This window comes from Drosophila rhopaloa, unplaced genomic scaffold (assembly GCF_018152115.1).
Source record: "Drosophila rhopaloa isolate 14029-0021.01 unplaced genomic scaffold, ASM1815211v1 contig_203, whole genome shotgun sequence".
Classification (NCBI taxonomy): Eukaryota; Metazoa; Arthropoda; class Insecta; order Diptera; family Drosophilidae; genus Drosophila; species Drosophila rhopaloa.
Genome location: NW_025335088.1, coordinates 891,304 through 915,471, shown reverse-complemented (window position 1 = coordinate 915,471; position 24,168 = coordinate 891,304). Strand labels below are relative to the sequence as shown.

At 36.2% G+C, this 24,168-nt stretch overlaps 1 protein-coding gene across 6 annotated transcripts in view; it reads left to right on the top strand.

Annotated features, from left to right (window-relative positions):
* LOC108053073 (paired box protein Pax-2) overlaps window positions 1–24,168 on the top strand; it is a 51,914-nt gene that overhangs the window by 22,769 nt on the left and 4,977 nt on the right. For 2 of the 6 annotated variants that reach the window (XM_017135640.1, XM_017135643.1), the window contains 6 exons: window positions 1,674–1,871; window positions 6,462–6,928; window positions 10,196–10,281; window positions 13,111–13,357; window positions 13,483–13,581; window positions 16,358–16,852. In XM_017135640.1, the coding sequence (XP_016991129.1) occupies window positions 1,674–1,871; window positions 6,462–6,928; window positions 10,196–10,281; window positions 13,111–13,357; window positions 13,483–13,581; window positions 16,358–16,852 (1,592 nt within the window). The remainder of the gene's footprint in view (window positions 1–1,673; window positions 1,872–6,461; window positions 6,929–10,195; window positions 10,282–13,110; window positions 13,358–13,482; window positions 13,582–16,357; window positions 16,853–24,168) is intronic. The other 4 variants (XM_017135644.1, XM_017135645.1, XM_017135641.1 and 1 more) reach the window with 3 other exon arrangements.

The window sequence follows — 24,168 nt, the reverse complement described above, 5'->3', positions numbered from 1 at the left end:
TTCTACGCAAACTAGTCCCATAGTTTTAAAGCTATCTGCTTGAAACTTTCACAAAAGTTGTCTTTCTATTGCAGGTAGTATATAAGTCGGAACGAGCCGGATCGGGCCACTATATCATATAGCTGCCATATAACTGAACGATCGGAAAAGCCATAACTTTGGTGTTTTTAAAGTTAGGAAGTTGGGATTTATGGGTTTTATTTTTGGCTAATCAATCCGACCTACCAAATTTCATAAGGATCGGACGACTATATCCTATAGCTGCCATATAACTGATTGATCGGAAATGACATACCTTTGGTGTTTTTATACCCGTTACTCGTAGAGTAAAAGGGTATATTGTATTCGTGCAAAAGTATGTAACAGTTAGAAGGAAGCGTTTCCGACCCTATAAAGTATATATATTCTTGTTCAGGATCACTAGTCGAGTCGATCTAGCCATGTCCGTCTGTCCGTCTGTCTGTCTGTCTGTCTGTCCGTCTGTCCGTCCGTATGAACGCTGAGATCTCGGAAACTATAAAAGCTAGAAGATTGGCATTTTGCATGCAGATTCTAGGAGTTCCTACGCAGCGCAAGTTTGTTTCAAAAAGGTGCCACGCCCCCTTTAACGCCCACAATCGCTTAAATACGATTTTAAAAATTTAAATATTTCGGAAAAGTAAAAATGCAGTTTCATTGTGTTTATCAATACCTATCGAAATGTAGAAGAAATTTTTCAAATCGGACCATTCGTTAAAAAGTTATGCGTGATCAAAGTGTCTATCTCCATCTCCCTCGCACTCCCTTTACCCGAGTAACGGGTATCTGATAGTCGGGGCACCCGACTATAGCGTTCTCTCTTGTTAAAGTTAGGAAGTTGGGACTTTTTATGAGTATTAAGAATGCATCATATGAATAATTTTGGAGAATATAATTTATAGAATATTCTGCAAGGGTATATCAACTTCGGCTCCGCCCGAAGTTAGCTTTCCTTTCTTGTTGTTACTAATTTTACGGCTAATATTTTGTGTGTCCGCCTTTTTGGTTCAGAACACCTCAGAGACGATTTCCCATGGACGAAATTAATTTGTTGGTGGTCTCCACTGGAATTTTTCTTCATCCTTCAGAATGTATTATAATTGCAGTCAAAAGTTTTCTACGCAGTAAAGGATACATTTCCGACCTTATAAAGTGTATACATATATTATTGATCAGCATCACCAGGAGAGTCGATCTAGCCGTGTCTGTCTGTCCACCCGTCCGCCTGTCCTTCCGTTTCGACGCAAACTAGTCCCTCAATTTTGAAGCTATCTAACTATATCATATAGTTCCCATAGGAACTATCAGAAAACAATTTTTTAATGTATAACATTGTTTTTAATTTTTGTTTTGTTCTTTGGGATTTGGTAATATTTCAATACTATGTTATTACGGTTTTAATGAAATTTAAATATTTTATTTTGCTGTTTTTCTATTTATCAAAATATTTCGTTTAGATATACTAATTATTTACTATATCAGAATTACGCTTTTAGTTTTGTCAAAATCGGACAACAATATCATATAGCTGTCCTAGAAACAATGGCAAAATGCAGCGTCGTTTTGTAATAACTGCAAGGGTATATAAACTTCGGCTTGCCAAAGTTTGCTTCCTTACTTGTTAATTACTAAGATATCCTATGTTTTATTTTCAGATATTATGAGACTGGTAGCTTTAAGGCCGGTGTTATTGGCGGTTCCAAGCCAAAAGTTGCAACCCCACCGGTAGTGGATGCAATAGCCAATTATAAACGCGAAAACCCGACAATGTTTGCTTGGGAAATACGGGATAGGCTTTTGGCAGAAGCTATATGCTCTCAGGATAATGTTCCCAGTGTTTCTTCTATAAACCGGTAAGAAATATCTTATAAAATAATTAAAGTCCCAATCAAGCCCGAAACGCTAGCGTGGATTGCAACGGATATACGCACATCCGTTACGGGCTATGTTAGTGTTCCCAAGTTTGTTTGCTGTCATGCTGTTAACATCCGTATCCGTTTCCGCAAAAGTTAAACTCGGATAGAACCCAACATCATGGTGTACTATGACTTTATATTTTAGCGAACCTTTCATCTAATAAAAATATATAAGTAGTTTTTAGCGTTCATAATTGTGGCACAATGCTTGACACACGACCACAACAAAAGCCACTTTCCTCTCGACCTTCCGGTGTGGCTTTATTGCCGACAACATCATCGTAGAATCTTGCCCAGGCCACGTGGCAGTTCCGATGTCGACACTGCCCCACATTGCTTTTATTTACGCATTTCCTTTTTGACCATAATTTATGTTGGTAGCCTTCGGAGATGCCACCGAAAGCAGCTACAAAAAACCAGAAGCTTAAATGAAGTCTGCTTTAAATTAGACGCACCATGTTTTAGTTAGCAAATACTTCTATTGCATAATATACAATTTTTTATCAACTGTTTTAACCAATAAGCCATCTCTTAAATTTGCGCTGCATTTTGCCATCGTGTCTATGGGAGCTATATGATATTGTTGTCCGATTTTGACCAACTAGAAATGTTTTGATAAATAAACAAGAAAGGAAAGCTAACTTCGGGCGGAGCCGAAGTTGATATACCCTTGCAGAATACCCTGTAAATTATATTCTCCAAAATTATTCATATGATGCATTCTTAATACTCATAAAAAATCCCAACTTCCTAACTTTAAAAACACCAAAGTTATGGCATTTCCAATTGTTCAGTTATATGGCAGCTATAGGATATAGTCGGTCGATCCTTAAGAAATTTGGTAGGTCGGATTGACTAACCAAAAATCGGACCATTCGTTAAAAAGTTATGCGTGATCAAAGTTTCTATCTCCATCTCCCTCGCACTCCCTTTACCTGAGTAAAGGGTATCTGATAGTCGGGGCACCCGACTATAGCGTTCTCTCTTGTTTTGTTTTAAGTTTAAACAATAAAGTCCCAATGTTCCTAGGCAGCTACATGATACAGTCTTCCGAATTTTATAAAAGTAAAACATACTAGTATCGGAGTATAATTATAAAAGTTAAGAAACAACGAAGATTTCATTTTATTTCCCTTTTTTCCGATTTTTCCTTTGGGAGCTTAATGATGTAGTAGGGCGATCCACCCCGATCCTACTTATGTACTACCTGCAAACAAAAAGAAGAAAAAGTTTCAGGACTGCAGGACTAGTTTGCATAAAAACAGGTGTCAGATGGAAGGACAGACGGACGGACGGGCAGACGGACGGACAGACAGACAGTCAGACGGATCGACTCGCTTGGTGATGCTGATCAAGAATATATATATATATGATATAAAGATCACTGTATTTCAAACTTTTGACTGAAATTATAACACCCTCTGCAAGGATATAACAATTAGTGGACTTGCATGGACAAATTGTATCTCATCAGTGTGTTCAGTTGATAGAGAAAGTCAGAAATATTCTTTATATTTAATGCTTATCAATAAAACAATTCTGCGACAGATTTTTAACTTTATTTGAACTCGCAAAATGCTGTTCGGTAAATCTCTTCTTACCTTCTGTGTTGGTCGAATTGCGACGGTTGAGAATGCCAGAGAATAAGTCGAACACTAATAATAATCCTCAGATTAAAGTGATTTAAATGACGAACTGCACTTGATTACCCCACTTTTCCATTTACATTGAGCTTATAGCTAAAAAAAATTAAAAAAGAATTGGAGTTTTCAACCGCACCCGACACGTGCAACCATTCTTAATCGATTCGATTCGTATTACCACTACGCCTGCATTACTTAACCAACGCCAAAGCTGACATGTGACCGATGATAATGCAAAAGTCGCGGCGAACAGGGGTAATTCCTGGTATAATCAGCAAGAACATTTCATAATGCGACAATGTGTGATGTGATGGCACTTGAGCGATGATTAGGGTGGTGATTCAATCGAATCAAAATTGTGCGTACAACGGTGGCAGGACTCCCCTTAAACTGATTCCCAGGAGACTAACACTTAATAAAGTGACTTTCATAGCACTCAACCAATTTTAGTTTTCAGCCCTTCGCTCAAATACGGCCAAATGTATCTACATATGTATACAGAGCATGCAGCGGGTTGTACTTTTCTCACATCCCAAACATATGTCTCAATTGTGTGCACTGTCCAAATATCCAATTGCTCATCCCGTCTCCAAAACGATACTAACAAAATAGAAAATCTGAGACTGTTGTCATCAGGGCATTTTTTGGTTAGAATTGACTTCTGTTTTTTCAACCCTCTGTAGCATATGGTTCGCCTAACAATCCAAAAAGTAACCTGTCAAATGTGCTTACATCTTGCCGTGCATTAAGCCGGCCAATTCAAACGAGTATATTGAATAAATCGGTGCCTTATTATTTGAACACGAATTTTCATATTTTAGTAGCTCCCAAAGCTTATAACACTCGCTCCAACAATTTCCTTTTTCCAAGGGCATGCAGAGGGTATTATAATTTCAGTCAACAGTTTTTCTATTTATAAAAAAATATATCTTTGAGATATAGTAATTATTTATAGTATAGAGAGTATTATTTTTAAATTCCCTAGTTCGAAATAAAAGCTGCATTATCCTGACTAAATAATTTGAATGTATGGAATACCGAACGAGTCTGCGACTAGCGGTCTTCTGTTCGATTTTTGCTTTCGTACATGAATATGATTTACAAACGTGACCGGCGCAAACTTTAAAAGAAAACCATAGGATACGTTTTAGATCGCACACAAGTTAAATAAAAAGCATATGCTAGTATTCCTTATTTGGGGCAGCAATTTTATTAATCTACAGGAATCAAGAAAAACAATGGAATTTATTGTAGATTGATCGTTAAATAAACTATATATGGCGATTGCGAAGGCGGGACGCCTGATCATCGGGATATACATATATTTATTGTATAATAACATATATTATATAATACTTCTAGAGTGGAGGTCCGACCAATAATTTTCTGATCAAAATAAAACTTCTTTCTTGAGTTTTTTTTTTGCTTGAACCAAAACTCCAACTCAATTTTTTTTTACTTGCAGGTATTATAATTTCAGTCAAAAGTTTGCAACCCAATAAAGAAAATATAAACAAGAAAGGAAAGCTAACTTCGGGCGGAGCCGAAGTTGATATACCCTTGCAGAATACTCTGTAAATTATATTCTCCAAAATTATTCATATGATGCATTCTTAATACTCATAAAAAATCCCAACTTCCTAACTTTAAAAACACCAAAGTTATGGCATTTCCAATCATTCAGTTATGTATATGGCAGCTATAGAATATAGTCGGCCGATCCTTATGAAATTTAATATGTCGGATTGATTGGGCAAAAATAAAACCCATAGAAAATCCCAACTTCCTAACTTAACAAACACCAAAGTTATGGCATTTCCGATCAATCAGTTAAATGGCAGCTATAAGATATAGTCGGCCGATCCTTATGAAATTTGGTAGGTCGGATTAATTGGCCAAATATAAAACCCATAGAAAATCCCAACTTTCCAACTTTACAAACACCAAAGTTATGGCATTTCCGATCAATCAGTTATATAGCAGCTATAGGATATAGTCGGCCGATCCTTATGAAATTTGGTATGTCGGATTGATTGGCCAAATATAATACCCATAGAGAGTCCCAACTTCCTAACTTAACAAACAGCAGAGTTATGGCATTTCCGATCAATCAGTTATATGGCAGCTATAGGATATAGTCGGCCGATCCCGGCCGTTCCGACTTATATACTGCGTGCAAAGAAAAGAAGGGTGTGTGCAAAGTTTCAATTCGATATCTTTAAAACTGAGAGACTAGTTCGCGTAGAAACAGACAGACGGACAGACAGACGGACAGACAGACGGACAGACGGACAGACGGACATGGCTATATCAACTCAGGAGGTGATCCTGATCAAGAATATATATACTTTATAGGGTCGGAGATGTCTCCTTCACTGCGTTGCACACTTTTGACCAAAATTATAATACCCTCTGCAAGGGTATAAAAAGTATAAAATATAAAAAGTATATATATTCTTAATCAGCATCACCAGGATAGTCGATCTAGCCATGTCCGTCCGTCCGTCCGTCCGTTTCCCAAAAGTTGTATTTCTATTGCAGGTAGTATAAAAGTCGAAACGAGCTGGATCGGGCGACTATATCATATAGCTCCCATAGAAAAATCAAAAAAATAAAAATGATTATTTTGGTGATTTTCTATTTATCAAAATATTCTTTTGAGATTTAGTAAATTTTACTATTTCAGAATTACGCTTTTAGTTTTGTCAAAATTGGACATCAATATCATATAACTCTCAGAGAAACGATGGCAAAATGCAGCGACAAATCGACATAGCTTCATTGTTTTTAGTAATATAGGCATAGAAATCGAAATGTAGTCGTTTTGTAATAACTCCAAAAAATTATTATCGATTTTAATATGTTTCAAATGTTTAAATTTCAGAATTGTAAGGAATAAGGCCGCCGAGAAAGCCAAACATGTCCATCATCATCAGCAGCATCATGTGCCACAAAGTCTTGGTGGGGGACATATTGCTACAGAAAGTCTTGATAGCAGCACAGGAACGAACAGCGAACAACCACAGGCACCTAGCGGAGGAACTAGCAATAGCAGCGCTAATTCCGCAAACATTATTGCTTCTGCGGCGGCGATTGCACACGCATCTTTACCGACGTCAGGCACTGATTCTGTCCAAGTTCCAGTCGCTCAAGTCAACGCGAACAGCACTGATACCAACAATGGAAATATCAACTCAACGACTGAACAACGAACGACTGGATATAGTATAAATGGAATTTTAGGTATACAACATGGACACCATTCTCATAACAACAACAATAACAGCAGTAGCGTCAACAATAACAACAATACAGATCCCAATTGCAAACGCAAAAGAAACGAATCTCATGGTAAGTTTTTCTAATTATTGCGGATCCAAATTTTCAATATTTCAAAATGTAGAGCTCTTTCCTAGTAGAATCGATCTAGTTTACGTTTCAATATTTCGCTTTCCTTTATAGCGAAGTCATATTGTACAAAGTGGAGATTTAAGAATATTAATTAATGGTTTTTATACCCTTGCAGAGGGTATTATAATTTTGGTCAAAAGTGTGCAACGCAGTGAAGGAGACATCTCCGACCCTATAAAGTATATATATTCTTGATCAGGATCACCTCCTGAGTTGATATAGCCATGTCCGTCTGTCCGTCTGTCCGTCTGTCTGTTTCTACGCAAACTAGTCTCTCAGTTTTAAAGCTATCGAACTGAAACTTTGCACACACCCTTCTTTCCTTTGCACGCAGTATATATGTCGGAACGGCCGGGATCGGCCGACTATAACCTATAGATGCCATATAACTGAACGATTGGAAATGCCATAACTTTGGTGTTTTTAAAGTTAGGAAGTTGGGATTTTTTTTTGAGTATTAAGAATGCATCATATGAATAATTTTGGAGAATAAAATGTACATAACATTCTGCAAGGGTATATCAACTTCGGCTCCGCCCGAAGTTAGCTTTCCTTTCTTGTTAAGTTAGGAAGTTGGGATTTTTTATGAGTATTAAGAATGCATCAATGAATAATTTTGGAGAATATAATGTACATAATATTCTGCAAGGGTATATCAACTTCGGCTCCGCCCGAAGTTAGCTTTCCTTTCTTGTTACTTATATGCAATTGTGTATAAAAAGGCAAAACTGCTAAAGGTAATAATGAAACTTGTTATGAGGTGAATATAAACAAGAAAGGAAAGCTAATTTCGGGCGGAGCCGAAATTTGGTCGGATTGGTTGGCCAAAAATAAAACCCATAGAAAATCCCAACTTCATAACTTTACAAACACCAAAGTTATGGTATTCCCGATGAATCAGTTATATGGCGGCTATAGGATATAGTCGTCCGATCCTTATGAAATTCGGTAGGTCGGATTGATTGGCCAAAAATAAAACACATAAAATATCCAAGCTTCCTAACTTTAAAAACACCAAAGTTATGGCTTTTCCGATCGTTCAGTTATATGGCAGCTATTTGAAATAGTCGCCCGATCCGGCTCGTTCCGACTTATATAGTACCTGCAATAGAAAGACAACTTTTGGGAAAGTTTCAAGCAGATAGCTTTCAAACTGAGGGACTAGTTTGCGTAGAAACGGACAGACGGACATGGCTAGGTCGACTCTCCTGGTGATGCTGATCAAGAATATAGGGTCGGAAATGTCTCCTTCACTGCGTTGCAAACTTTTGACTGAAATTATAATACCCTCTGCAAGGGTATAAAAATAACATTTCTTACAGTATATAATTAATATTTTAATTGTGGGCGATAAGTTTCTGTAAGGTTTTTTTTGGAATTTATTAATTCCGCTACAATATATGTTTGGAAAAAGTCTGGGGAATTATAAGGTATTTGTCCCGACCGTGACCCGTTTTAAAAACTAGAAATGTATTTAAATTGTAGTATGTTCATTATGAATCCAATTCCAGTCAGTTTATTAATATTTCTGAAACCCAACGCAGAAACATATTAGATAGATTTTAATCAAAAACAAGAGAGAACGCTATAGTCGGGTGCCCCGATTATCAGATACCCGTTACTCAGGTAAAGGGAGTGCGAGGGAGATGGAGATAGATAGATTTCGATAGGTATTGATAAACACAATAAAACTGCATTTTTACTTTTCCGAAATATTTAAATTTTTAAAATCGTATATAAGCGATTGTGGGCGTTAAAGGGGGCGTGGCACCATTTTGAAACAAACTTGCGCTGCGTAGGAACTTCTAAAATCTACATGCAAAATGCCAATCTTCTAGCTTTTACAGTTTCCGAGATCTCAGCGTTCATACGGACAGACAGACAGACAGACGGACAGACGGACATGGCTAGATCGACTCGGCTAGTGATCCTGATCAAGAATATATATACTTTATAGGGTCGGAAACGCTTCCTTCTAGCTGTTACATACTTTTGCACGAATACAATATACCCTTTTACTCTACGAGTAACGGGTATAATTATTGTGGTTACTTTACATTGCCGGGCAGAGCGTATAGATGCTATCTTAATTGACTGTGGGGGTTGTTGAAGTTGAGTCTCGCCCACATTTTAGATGAAAGTTGATAATAATTCCAAGCTGTTCATATTAGGTGCTCATCAGAAGTTCCTTGTCAGTTTCAATAAATAAACGTTAATGAATAACAGCAAGCGAGCTGTTGCTCTCTAAATCACAAAACATCAGTTTTAATTTAAATTTACCGTACGACACTGTATGAGCTCTTTTATTTCATGTTCGAGAACTAGATTTCATTATCCTGATGGCATTATAAATATTAAGATTATCAGATCGCAACAGAACTGCGAAGTATTGTCATTGAATGGGTAATAAAAAGCCATATAAAATCAAAAATCGACTCATTGCCGTTTTTTTTAATCTTCCCTGAAATTGCTATTTGTGTCCCTTTGGGAATTAACTGCTGTTCACTTGTGGCAAATTTGTTCTTCGATCTGATGCAGTAAAAGTACTTACAACGAAATGCGACAAGGGGGTGGTTACCCAGTGACTGACAAACTTTTGAGTGCCTATCTGGGAAAATTTCTCAATCGATAGCATTTAAAATTTCTTCTGGATAATCTTCTAGTAGTGCACAAATAATCTAATTTAATCGTATGATACAAATAAATAACCTTGTATGAAGTCTGCTACAGAAGAACGAGCAAAAATATAATAACAACTATGCGACATCGAGTCTTATTAGATATATATTAAACCTAACAAAGTATGGGTAAAGCCAGGCATACTATTAATTAAATGTTCGTTTGGTCGAAGTAACACAAAATACACCTTTTTTATTTTTAGTTGTTCTCTATAAGTTTATCTTACAACTAGTCTTCTTTTCTGATGAACTTTATCAGCTAATCAATTTGTAAGAGAACTATTTGAGTGAAAAGCTTGAAGTTTAACCCATTATAATAATAAAACTAAATTAAATGTCACAAAAAAGATAAAAGGGTGTCGATGTAAATATATTTACACTGCCGCCAACGGTAGTGACTCAAAAACGCACTTAGGCGGCACGTGACAAACACAGTGCAAGGATAACACAATATAAATAGGACACATTAAGTCCAAACAATAATATTATTAAAATTAGCTGATTGATGTTTTACCAATTTACTTTTTAGATGAGAACCGTGACACAAATATTCATTCCGAAGAAGATGTGAAACGTCAACGCATGGGATACAATAGCGATCAACTTTACCCAAATGTGAGTTTTCAATTAAATTTAAGCAAACAGTATTTTTTTTCTACTCTTTTAGTAAAACTTTCTTGAAAAGTAACCTTCGCTGCGCAGACATTGTATAGCTGTGTGTACAAACACTGGGTATGGTTGAGGGCGATCAATAAACTTGACTTTTTACGTGAAGGATGAGCGTCTATAAGGCTCTTTTTCTTGTCCGTAATTTAATTTTCCAAAAGAAGAAGACGCATTGAAGAAAAACCGAAGCTATTAATGGTGATAGCCCAGAAAGCAGCGAATGTTAAGGCTTCAAAATATTTTTTATTGAAAGACTTTTTTGACAGTACTAATCTAACAAATTTAATGGTTTTTTCTGAGATGACAGAAAACGAATAGATCTCGATTTTAGTGAAGTAACAACTCGTTTTTCAATAATGTTGAGTTGATATAAGCATGTCCGTCTGTCCGTCTGTCTGTTTCTACTCGAACTAGTCTCTCAGTTTAAAAGATATCGAATTGAAACTTTGCACACACCCTTCGTTCCTTTGCACGCAGTACATATGTCGGAACGGCCGGGATCGGCCGACTATATCCTATAGCCGCCATATAACTGATTGATCGGAAATGCCATAATTTTGGTGTTTGTAAATTTAGGAAGTTTGGATTATCTATGGGTTTTTTTTTGGCCAATCAATCCGACTAGCAAATTTCATAGGTATCGGCCGGCTATATCTTAAAGCTGCCATATAACTGAACTATTGGAAATGCCATAACTTTGGTGTTTTTAAAGTTAGGAATTTGGGATTTTTTATGAGTATTAAGAATGCATCATATAAATAATTTTGGAGAATATAATTTACAGAATATTCTGCAAGGGTATATCAACTTCGGCTCCGTCCGAAGTTAGCTTTCCTTTCTTGTTATACCCTTGCAGAGGGTATTATAATTTTGGTCAAAAGTGTGCAACGTAGTGAAGGAGACATCTCCGACCCTATAAAGTATATATATTCTTGATCAGGATCACCTCCTGAGTTGATATAAGCATGTCCGTCTGTCCGTCTGTCTGTTTCTACGCAAACTAGTCTCTCAGTTTTACAGCTATCGAATTGGGAATCGGAACGGCCGGGATCGGACGACTATATCTTATAGCTGCCATATAACTGAACGATCGGAAATGACATAACTTTAGTCTTTTTAAAGTTAGGAAGATGGGATTTTCTATGGGTTTTATTTATGACCAATCAATCCGACCTACCAAATTTCATAAGGATCGGTCGACTATATCCTATAGCCGCCATATAACTGATTGATCGAAAATGCCATAACTTTACTTTTTGTAAAGTTAGGAAGTTGGGATTTTCTATGGGTTTTATTTTTGGCCAATCAATCTGACCGACCAAATTTCATAAGGATCGGCCGACTATATCATATAGCTGACATATAACTGAACGATTGGAAATGCCATAACTTTGGTGTTTTTAAGTTAGGAAATTAAGATTTTTTATGAGTATTAGGAATGCATCATATGAATAATTTTGGAGAATATAATTTACAGAATATTCTGCAAGGGTATATCAACTTCGGCTCCGCCCGAAGTTAGCTTTCCTTTCTCGTTTTAAGGAATATTCATAATACTCAAAATTTGAAATTTTAGTGCAGAGGGTATTAAATGTGCGTTTGCCCTGCTTCATTTGAAGTATGAAAACAATCGACGTAGATATCCATAAGCTGCCACAGAAATTATCGAGTAAATTAGATAATTTCGTAGACATTTTTATGTAATATATATCAAATTTGTCGCTACCATGGCCATGCCATGTTTGTTTACCTTAATTTCGCAATATAAAAACTGTCGGATTCTTTTATTAAGTATTTATTTAGTCGAATGCTTAATCATTTTTCGTCACAAAAGTTTATATCAGAAATTTTTAAAACTTTTTATCTTGTTAAGAGTTGTTTTTGTTTGATATTTTATAGTGTCAGAAACGCATCCTAAAGGTTTTCAATGAATACAATATAGCATTTTATTTTTTGATTTTTTCTCAAAACAACTTTTCTCAAGAGTCATATATCTTCAGATATAGAGGACCAATTTATCCAGTTGAAACTCAAAAAATTCGATGTCATCGATATTTTGTATGGTTAAGAAATGTTTTGGTCTACCAATATATATTCAAAAACAAATATCCGAAAAGTTATAAATCTAACCATTTTAGGATATTTATAAATTTCTGTTAGAGTAGCGCTTTGCGGGGTCCCGTAACTTGTAACTCACACAATAACGTATTTTTTCTGTTATACCGATATATTAAAAATATAGAACTTTTACAAAGGATAACCTAAGTTGATTAATGGTATTAGAAAGATTTTCCCAATGACAGTTTAATTATGCGTACATTTGTGTTAAGTTAATAGTCGTTACAGTAAGATAATAAAGTCCCTCGAACTAGAGAAACTGGCAAACATGTATTTCTTTACTATCTTGGAAAAACTCATTTATTCAATTTCAAAAACACAGATATACAATCGAACGTTCACATCTTAAAAAACCCTCTGCTATTAAATTAGACTAAAGGAAGCTAGGAGTTTTAGAAATTCTCCTTTACTTTCTACTGCCAATAAAACTAGATCGACTTATAAAGCTATGAAGTTTCTGTTATGAAAGTACCCAGGCTTAATCTGGCTGCTTTAAAAAATGTCAATATATAGCTCTCAAACTCAGAAATTAAGTTGCATACAAACTGGTAGGACATTGCTATAGCGACTCGCTGATGCTAAACAATAGTATAAGAGAGTGCACTTTATAGTCGCAAAGTTTTATTTAACTTATGCTTCATTATATTTGTATACTTAAAGATTTGGTCAGGGAAATGGTGCATTAAGGATGAGCACAAACTTCTTGCAGAGCTTGGCAATTTGACAACAAGTACTGGAAACTGCGCAGCCTCATACTATGAGGCTTCAAACGGATTTTCAACAAACGCAATATCTGGAACAGGCCCAACACCATGTGCTAGTGATACGTCTATGTTGTACGATAGTATTGCAACAATTTCGCAAACTCAAAGCTCACTTTATCCACCGACAATCGGACCATCTATTGGTAAGGCATCCTTCCCTCAATATACCAAATAATTTTTGTTTGTTATATATTTTATTTTGAGTATTTTATTTATTACATTTTTTTTTCGTTTTTATTATTTTTCTTTGTAAACTTTACTGATGTAGGAGGCAGTTCGCTTACACCTTTAGTGCCTATAAGCATGCATGATATGAAGCTTAGTGCAAATTCAATACAGGAACAGACAATCGCTCCTTTTTATACAGGTAAGAAAGAAAAGATTGATTTTAGATAAAATGTTATTATCCCCCCTAATGGTTAGAATCACTCTAATATTGCGGTGCAAATAAATATTAAGAGGATCGAAGAAAATGTTTCGCCATTACGAACTGAAACTGGGGAGTCTAAAAGGATCTTGAGTAATCTAAACTTTCTCTATTCCTCTTCTGTACTTTCTTTATTGAATATCAGCAAAAGATTGGAAGCCAAAGATCTTAAAAACATCTTCATTCAAGAAGTCGTATTTTATGTGATTTTAAAATACTGGTCCAATCGTGCTAAATTTTGTATTTTGACCTAACATTTTCCTTAAAATAATATAAAACTTATTTACATTTTTTTGTTGGGTAAAATTATGTGACAGAATATGTCGAAATATGTTTCAATATGTTAAACTATTACAAAATATGTCGTAATATGTAAAATATTTCAAACAAAATATTTAATAATTTTAAAAAAATGTACCATTAATTTGTGTTTAGTCAGAAATTTTTTTTAACAATCCGTCTCAAAGATGTCGTTGCATAAAATCCGAGTCTGTTGAACTCCTTAAGAAGATATCTCAGTGGATATATATTTTCCTTTTTCGATTTGGTCTCGGCACATCTGCGCTCTGAAACTTCCGCAATGTAAACATTAATTTTGGGTATAGTTTAATTCTCTAAAATAAAACATAAAAGAAAGAACAAAACTTACGATTTGTTAAATCAGGTCTATTAGAAGATTTAACCAGAGCATAAGCAAAGTATTTTAAGGGTTGCTGTAAGTTATAAAAAATGTTTAACACTTACTCTGGCTTTCAAAATTAAATGGACTAGAGCTGAAAATTGGGTTTTTCGGTGCAGTTTGACTCCTTGATTAAGAAAATAACACTTTTTATACCCTTGCAGAGGGTATTATAATTTTGGTCAAAAGTGTGCAACGCAGTGAAGGAGACATCTCCGACCCTATAAAGTATATATATTCTTGATCAGGATCACCTCCTGAGTTGATATAGCCATGTCCGTCTGTCCGTCTGTCCGTCTGTCCGTCTGTCCGTCTGTCTGTCCGTCTGTCTGTCCGTCTGTCTGTCCGTCTGTCTGTTTCTACGCGAACTAGTCTCTCAGTTTTTAAGCTATCGAGTTCAAACTTTGCACACTCCCTTCTTTCCTTTGCACGCAGTATATATGTCAGAACGGCCGGGATCGGCCGACTATATCCTATAGCTGCCATATAACTGATTGATCGGAAATGCCATAATTTTGGTGTTTGTAAAGTTAGGAAGCTGGGATTTTCTATGGCTTTTATATTTGGCCAATTAGTCCGACCTACCAAATTTCATAAGGATCGGCCGACTATATCCTATAGCTGCCATATAACTGATTGATCGGATATGCCATAACTTTGGTGTTTGTAAAGTTAGGAAGCTGGAATTTGCTATGGGTTTTATATTTGGCCAATCAATCCGACCTACCAAATTTCATAAGGATCGGCCGACTATATCCTATAGCTGCCATATAACTGATTGATCGGATATGCCATAACTTTGGTGTTTGTAAAGTTAGGAAGCTGGGATTTTCTATGGCTTTTATATTTGGCCAATTAGTCCGACCTACCAAATTTCATAAGGATCGGCCGACTATATCCTATAGCTGCCATATAACTGATTGATCGGATATGCCATAACTTTGGTGTTTGTAAAGTTAGGAAGCTGGAATTTCCTATGGGTTTTATATTTGGCCAATCAATCCGACCTATCAAATTTTATAAGGATCAGCCGACTATATCCTAAAGCTGCCATATAACTGAACGATCGGAAATGCCATAACTTTGGTGTTCTTAAAGTTAGGAAGTTGGGATATTTTATAAGTATTAAGAATGCATCATATGAATAATTTTGGAGAATATAATATCAAGAGTATTCTGCAAGGGTATATCAACTTCGGCTCCGCCCGAAGTTAGCTTTCCTTTCTTGTATTATTTTAAATCACGTTTTTCGCCTGTTGTCAAGCCAAGTTTATTTTGTATCTCGAGTTCTGTTAAACCGATTTACCAGCGGATTTTTGAGTTTATAAAACTTCCATCCTTGGGTATTTAACGTTACCCAATTTTGTATGCTTTTTCAACTGTATGGAAAAGTTTAAGAAAGTTATATTTCTAGAAAAATGAGCACCCAATAACCAATATAACAGAGCAGCGATTACAAAAATGAAATATACTATATGTCGATTTCCATGCAAAAAGCAATGAAGCTAAGTCGATTTTTTGTTAAGTTTGGCGATCGTTTTTATAAAAACTAAAACCGAATTCCTAAAATTGCTAAAACCTACTTCTATATCTTTTAGTATATATGTTAGGAAACTACCAAATTATAATATTGTTTCGCTTTTTTCCGATTGTTCTTATGGGAACTAGATGGTAGAGAAGGTAGATCAGACCCGTTCCGACTTATATACTTGCAACGTTTTGCAAAGTTTCATTTAAATAGCTTTAAATCTCAGGGGACAGTCGGACTCGCCTGGTGATCCTGATCAAGAATATAAGTTCTTGATAGGGTCGGAAATATGCCCTATAATGCGTTGCATACTTTTACTTTCTGAAATTAGAGTACCATCTGCAAGGGCATACAAATGTTCAGTACCATTCTTCATCAATTTTAATCAGGGAGGCCAACTGCACTGGAGAACCAAATTTTCATCTCTAGATTTTCAATTTCTTTTTTGTAAAGTAGAGTTAATTAGAATTTAGTCCGATATACTTTTAATTTTATTGCGTATATACCAGCTCTAGCATTTGACGGCAACTACTCATCAATGGCCAACTTGGAAAACGGCTCCACCTCATCAGTGGAACCAGGAATCATTGCTGTTCAAGAAAGTTCTGATCAGGCTAACCTTTGCCCGATTAGTACTAGGATTGAGCAAGACCACTCGGAAAGTAATAGTAACCGTATTAAGGAGTCCCAGACCAACAGTGATGGATGCATAAAAGAGGATAATAAGGAAACTGAAAATTCCAATTTGGAATCCAGTGAACATATTTCTTTGCCACACCTTCACCATATAACCGAAGAGCAATTGATACGAGGAAATAGACGTCCTCATTTAAATGCAATTACGCACACATCTTCTCTAATCCTTCTGCAACCGAATGGAGGAACCTCGTCACTTAGTGTCAACCCGTCTGACGATCGATCAGACGTTGAACAGAATCTTCGTAATAATGTAGGCCTTTACTCAACACCCACAGTGCTACCCAGTTTTAGTCACTACTCCGCAGGCAAGTTGAAAATGTTTGCTTACACCGCACAACAGAAAAGTATCCCCTAACTTTCTCATTTTTGCACTTTGATCTATTGCACAAAGCCGGTGTTGGGATTCTTAAAAACGAATTTAAAAATTCCTTTAAATTCCAAATATCTATGTTATTTACATTCTCAGTGCTCGTACGGCAAGTACACGAACAGCGCCAACATTTGACTCGATCTAGCCGCTCCCCTCATTCACTGCCATTGTACATTGGACAGTTTCTTAATTTGTTTAAATAACAAAAAACATACAAATTAAAAACATTGAAATTAAGCATTAAGAACAATTAGTGTATGGGGTTTATAGATTCTTAAGATTCTTAAAAAAGAAATTTCTTAAAAATTAAAAAAAAAAAATTATTTCTATATTTAGACCAAGTAGCATAGGGTCATAAATAACTTTTTGTCAATTTTGGCATAAAATAAATAAATAATTCGTTAAGTAAGGCTATAGCCAAGAAAAATAACTGAAAACAAGAAAGGAAGCAAACTTCGGCAAGCCGAAGTTTATGTACTCTTGCAGTTATTACATATCGACTACATTTCGATTTCAATGCATATATAACTAAAAACAACGAAGCTGTGTCGAGTTTGCGCTGCATTTTACCATCGTTTCTATAGCACCTATATGGTATTGTTGCCCGATTTTAAATTAATTAAATCCGTAATTCCATAATATTAAAAAATATTTTTAAATATTTGGTAATAACGAAATCCCAAAAAAGAAAAAAAAAATTTTAAACAAAAACGTTATAATTATTATGAATTTTTTTCCGATTGTTTCTATGGGAGCTATATGATGTAGTCGCCCGATCCGGCTCGTTCCGACATTTATAATACCTGCAATAGATAGACATCTTTTGGGAAAGATTCAAGCACATACCTTTTAGTTTGCGGAGAAACGGACGGACGGACATGGCAAGATCGAATCTCTTGGTGATGTTGATCAAGAATATATGTATATAAAGGGTGTTTTTTTTAGAGGTAAAAAACTTTAAATTTCAATAAAACAACGATGGATTATTCGATTGACATGATTTTTTTTTATTCGAAAGATAATCTTGTGGCATTACATTTTAAATATGATTTCTGGCATATGACCGCCACGGCTGGCTCGGATGTAGTCCAATCTGGACGTCCAATTTTCGATGACTTTTTCCAACATTTGTGGCCGTATATCGGCAATAACACGGCTAATGCTGTCTTCCAAATGGTCAATAACTTTACATAGCCCCACAGAAAGTAGTCTAGCGGTGTTAAATCACAAGATCTTGGAGGCCAATTCACAGGTCCAAAACGTGAAATTAGGCGGTTACCAAAAGTGTCTTTCAATAAATCGATTGTGGCACGAGCTGTGTGACATGTAGCGCCGTCTTGTTGGAAGTACAGCTCCTGGAAATCATGGCTGCTCAATTCAGGAATGAAAAAGTTAGTAATCATGGCTCTATACCGATCACCATTGACTGTAACGTTCTGGCCATCATCGTTTTGGACTCATTCGGGTCTTCCTCAATGCTACGCTCTACAGTAGCAATAGCTTCTTCTGTACGCACCGTACGGCGTCTCTGGGGATGCAAGTTATCAATTGGAGTAAACTTGGTGCGAAAACGTTCCATGGTTAATCGAATTAAGTGCTCTGATGGCCGATTTTGTCGACTATAAAATGGACGTAGTGCGCGATACGTATTCCGCACAGAACCATTATTTTCGAAATAAAATTGCACTATTTGCAAGCGTTGTTCAGGCGTGAGTCTATTCATGATGAATTGCCAAACCAAACTGAGAATAAATCACTTGACAGCTGTTAGATCGTTCTCCATCTTGAATAGTAATGCCAACTTAAAGTTGTATACCTCTAAAAAAACACCCTTTACTTTATAGGGTCGAAAAATTATCCTTTACTGCGTTGCAAACTTTTGACTTAAATTATAATACCCTCTGCAAGGGTATTTGCAAAAAAAGAAAAAACTGTAAAGTAGTGAATAGAAAATTTAAAGTAGTACTTGTATATGGAAACAAAACTATTGTTACATGAATTTCACACTATCGAATATTTCTCAATTTGATGAGTAAATTACTCTTCTCAATTTTATACTCCCGAGTGTATAACTTAAACTTACTTGGCATTCTCATACCAATGCTAGTCTATTTTATATACTATTAAGTATAACAACCAGGAGAAACGCTTTAGTCGACCAATTTCAAAATAAATCAGGAAGCGCCATCTGCCGAACTACAGTGCAAACACCACAAGCTGAGAGGGAACAGCACCCCCGCTCCGCCGATACCAGTTTCGCGCTCTCTTCCGCTTTCTCAAATATATACACACCGTTTTAAATATGCGATGACGTCATAATTAACAGTTAAAACGTTCTATAACTTGTGAAGTAATGTTATTTAGGAGGGAGGATAGATATTTTGGTGCTTTTTGTGACATATTCCGCCCAAAAACTGGCCTCTACGACGTCTTCAAAGGGTTTGGTAATTTGTTGACGTGACAACATTTTGAAATAAAATTGCGCTCCGAGATGTCGATGTCGGTTACTTTATGGGGTCGCTTCCTTTCCTACATACTTTCCATTACTTTGCGACATGTAGTATACATGATACTATCTTATTGAAATGTAAGTCTAGTTTTCATGCCATTTTGTATAACACTTATGTATATTATTTGCTGAGAGCTGTAGTATACATTTTACACTGTTAAGTTTTGTATAGTAATGTCTCCTCATAAAAAGAATGAATTACATAAGTATCTTTGTTTTTGTAGCTTTATTAAATTTAATATACATTAATTCTTATAAATATATTTGAATTTGGTTCTTACTTAGCTAGCAAAATGACTCTTGTATTTAAAATGCTGATTCTCTGTTTATTACCATAAGAATACATAAAACCGCTAAATTTCCAACGATGATGAATATTGCAAAAAGGTTCCCGATTGTCACTATGTTTTATCATTTAAAAAAGGTAATGAATGGTTTTTCCATTAGGATGACTTGTTTGAAAGTAACTAAATTGTTTTTACTTTATCAAAAAAATTGATTGTTTTGCATTAATTGTTTAAAAATAATGAAAACTTTTACTAATGAAAATTCCAATTTAATACAAATGTAATTCATTAGGCACATTTCTGATTTTAAAATGGTGTGGAATTGTACCGTGTGCATAAATGAGCGCTATTTTTATAATTTTTGAAAATTATTATTAATTATCTATCTTTAGAATACAGTTTTTCTTTATTTGACGACTAAGCACCCAAGATGTAAAAATATGAATTATTTTTTTTTCTTGGTTCTCTGCAATATTTTTTTTAACCTGAGACAATAAATAAGCATAACAAAAAACAGAATCGACACAAAATTGTATATCAAAAATCTATACAAGTTCTAAAAATACAAGTTCTAAAAAAGGTTTCCTACCAAGAATAATAAGTTGCTTTGCAGTAAATATAAATTCTTATTATAAAGGTGGCGCTAACATTTTTTAAGTCTTTTTAAATGGCGTCATCTGTATGTGAAATTATGCATTTTAGGAATCACAAAGAGAAAATGGGGAGGCTGGCAACGCCAGGATGGGGAGGGTCTTGAGGGGGGCAACGCTGGCAGTCTTGAGGGTATGATTTCGGTCGGGAGGCTTGGGAGCGTTTCCTGCGCTTTTCTGAGGGTGTCCCAGGGTCGTGGCGGATGTGGGGGAGCGGGGCGCAACTTTTGGGGGGTCTCACGCTGGGGTCCGAGTTCGGAAAACTGAGAAAATGGGGAAAATCTGGTAAAGGTCAGTTTGACGGTCTGGCAGCACTGTATTTTGCACATGGGTAACACACGCGACGGGAAAACTGGTGTATTCGATCACTTTCCACGGAAAACTGATCGCGGCGACCTGCCCCCCACCCCCGTCTACCGTCGACAGCACTTTTTTCTCGCGGAAAATGCGGCGGAGCGGAAAATTTCGCGACACACAGATTTCAGGACAAGGCAGTGTGACCACCTTTGGAATTAACGCAAATATAGGCGCTTTTTGGCCACTTTCGCAAGGCGTCAGGTGTACAAGCACCTCCCACAGGTGGATGATCCGCGCCGGAGAAGCGGGATCTGTAAAAACCTGGACGGCCTAAAACGATTAAGGGATCACGGCAGGTGTTAATTAACATTTCAGCAAGCCGTAGCTGTCACAAAAATTTAATATTGTATAAATGGATTATTGGGAACGACAAAATCATCGGCTTATCCGGCTCGTTCCGACTTTTATACTACCTATAATGGAGACAAGTCTGAGGACAGAGGGACAGAAAGTCATGGGTAGATTGAATCTGTATTCTTTATAGGGTCGGAAATGTCTCCACTGCTACTTTTTATACCCTTGCAGAGCGTATTATAATTTTGGTCAAAAGTGTGCAACGCAGTGAAGGAGACATCTCCGACCCTATAAAGTATATATATTCTTGATCAGGATCACCTCCTGAGTTGGTATAGCCATGTCCGTGTGTCCGTCTGTCTGTTTCTACGCGAACTAGTCTCTCAGTTTTTAAAATATATAATTGAAACTTTGCACACATCCTTCTTTCCTTTGCACGCAGTATATATGTCGGAACGGCCGGGATCGGCCGACTATATCCTATAGCTGCCATATAACTGATTGATCGGAAATGCCATAACTTTGGTGTTTTTAAAGTTAGAAAGTTGGGATTCTCTATGAGTTTTATATTTGACCAATTATCCGACCTACCAAGTTTTATAAGGATCGGCCGACTATATCCTATAGTTGCCATATAACTGAACGATTGGAAATGCCATAACTTTGGTGATTTTAAAGTTAGGAAGTTGGGATTTTTATGGAGAATATAATTTACAGAATATTCTGCAAGGGTATTTCAACTTCGGCTCCGCCCGAAGTTAGCTTTTCTTTCTTGTTTAATATCAATCAGTTGAAAAAAAAGTCAAAATGTATTGAATTAACCTTCGGTGTCTTATTTTGCAGGGGACTTGAAGCGAGTGAAAAACAATAATATACAGTACTGAATGCAAAGATGTGGTGAAAATAAAATTAGGGCAGGCAGATAAGTCATAATGAAAGAGTTGCCCGATGGGTACTTTAAAAATAAAAATAGTATTATGAACAATTTAAATTTTCGTATTGCATCCACATCCTCTTCTGCCCCAAAAACCAGCCCTCCTTTCTTCTTTCCTATCAGAATACAACAGGCTTACTTAGTAAGCTGACTAAATTGTACTCGGATAGATTTCCTTCCCATATAATATTATTGTATGTACATAATCCTGGTTAAGGCCGCATATTCTTAGCTCCAAAATTTTTCCGGGTAAGTACACAATTTACAGGTTTGATCGTCAGTCCAGACGGAGAGGTGGAGTCTTGATTGCTGTCAACTCAACCCTTTCGTCTGAATTACTAACTTTCGAAGAATTTAATGATATCGAATTATATATATTACTTGTTCATATATCCCAACATCATCTCAGTTCCCAATTTACACGAATCACCTTTCGGTTATCCAGTCCATTTCCAAAAAACTTTCAGATCGAGATCAGTTAGTAATATTAGGTGATTTTAATATACCTAGTGGTATATAAGACGAAAACTCTAATATTTTACTTCCTTTAGCGCAGCATAGCTTTATTGACGGCTTGCTTGACATTGCGCTATCCCAAGTAAATCATTTTAAAAACTCCTTAGGACGTTTACTGGACTTGTGTTTTGTTTCAAATCCAAAAGGCGTTTGTCTATTAAGAACATTACCAGCGGTGGATCCCTATCACCCAATTTTAGGGCTGAATGTAGAGGCGGGAACAGAGCTGAATAAAAAAAATCCGAAAAGTAGTGTTATAAAAGTCATATAGCTTGTTGTCGTTGTAGATTTCAGTTTTCACAAGATGAAAAACAGTTTTATAATTTTGTAAACACTTTGCGTAAGTCAGCCTGTTACCGAGCATCGTATTATTTGAAAATTCTAAGGCAAATACTGACCAGGCAATTGCAGATCTAAATGCCCAGTTCTTCCAGACACATATTCTGTTTCATCCTGTCCAAATCAGTGTCATTCATATGCCATATCCTAAGCGAAAGCTCCCTTCTCTTGGATCTCCATAAAGTTAAATCAGTATATTCACCTGGTCCCGACGGAGTTCCAGACTACGTGCTTAGATATTGTGCTGAAACTCTGTGTAGACCTCTGGACAAATTGTTTACCTTATCTTTGGAAACTTCCCACTTCCCACTTATTTGGAAGGAGTCATTTGATATTCTCCTTCATAAGAAAGGAGACAAATACAAGCTATTTCTGAGGTACATCCTAATTATCCGCCATCCCAAAACATTTCGAAAACTTTATTACACCCCAACGAGTCCTCTTTAAAAGCTCTTTCTTGAATTTGATTCGAGTTACTTCAGGCGTCCCACAAGGAAGCCACCTTGGCCGACTTCTTTTAACATTATTTATTAATGAACTCCCTCTAGTCTTGACAAAGTTGGGAGTCCTCTTGTACGTTAAGTGTCCTCATGACGTTAAGTTGTGCCTGCAATATACCAATTTCCTGCAGTTCAGACTTACAATCGGACCTGCTTTGCAAACATGGTGTTGTAAAAATATTTTAGTTTTAAATAGCGGGTGAACCCACGATATGCCACGCGGTGGTTGTGAATTGACTAGCATCACGCATGTTGATGACCTTGGCGTCCTGCTGGACCCAAACATATGTTTCGTGACCATATTACTTCCATGGTGAATAAAGCCAGAATTATCAATAGGTGGTCAAAGGAATCCGATGACTACTAGTCCGTCCAATCCTGGAATACTGTTCGCCCGATTGGAGTGCCAAATTTGGTGATTGATTTTTCTAGGAGCTAGTCGTTTGTAAACAGCATCATGCAGAGCCTTTTAGCAGTATGTTGGATGAAGGATATTCTAAGTCCTTCCAATCCTTAACTTTATATATGTTCTGAAGATCTGGGGGTCGACATTGACTTTTCGTACAATCCTTACGCTTTCCTGGCCACTCAAAGCCATGAATCGTGGTAAAAATGGCTTCTGGGCACCCTTTCCCCAATCTTGACATTCTATTTGCTTGATCCTACTTATTAAATTGTAATTTTTTGACATGCGGTTGATTTTATTTTTATCTTGTAAAGTCAAACATCTTTTCTTTAATTTTAAGGCGCTTAAACAATTTTAGCTATTAAATTAGTCAATATACAATTTCGAGTATAGAGGCAAATGGGATAAATAAAACAAAGCGTCCAAATCGATAAAGTTTTAACAAGTTTTAACACAAGT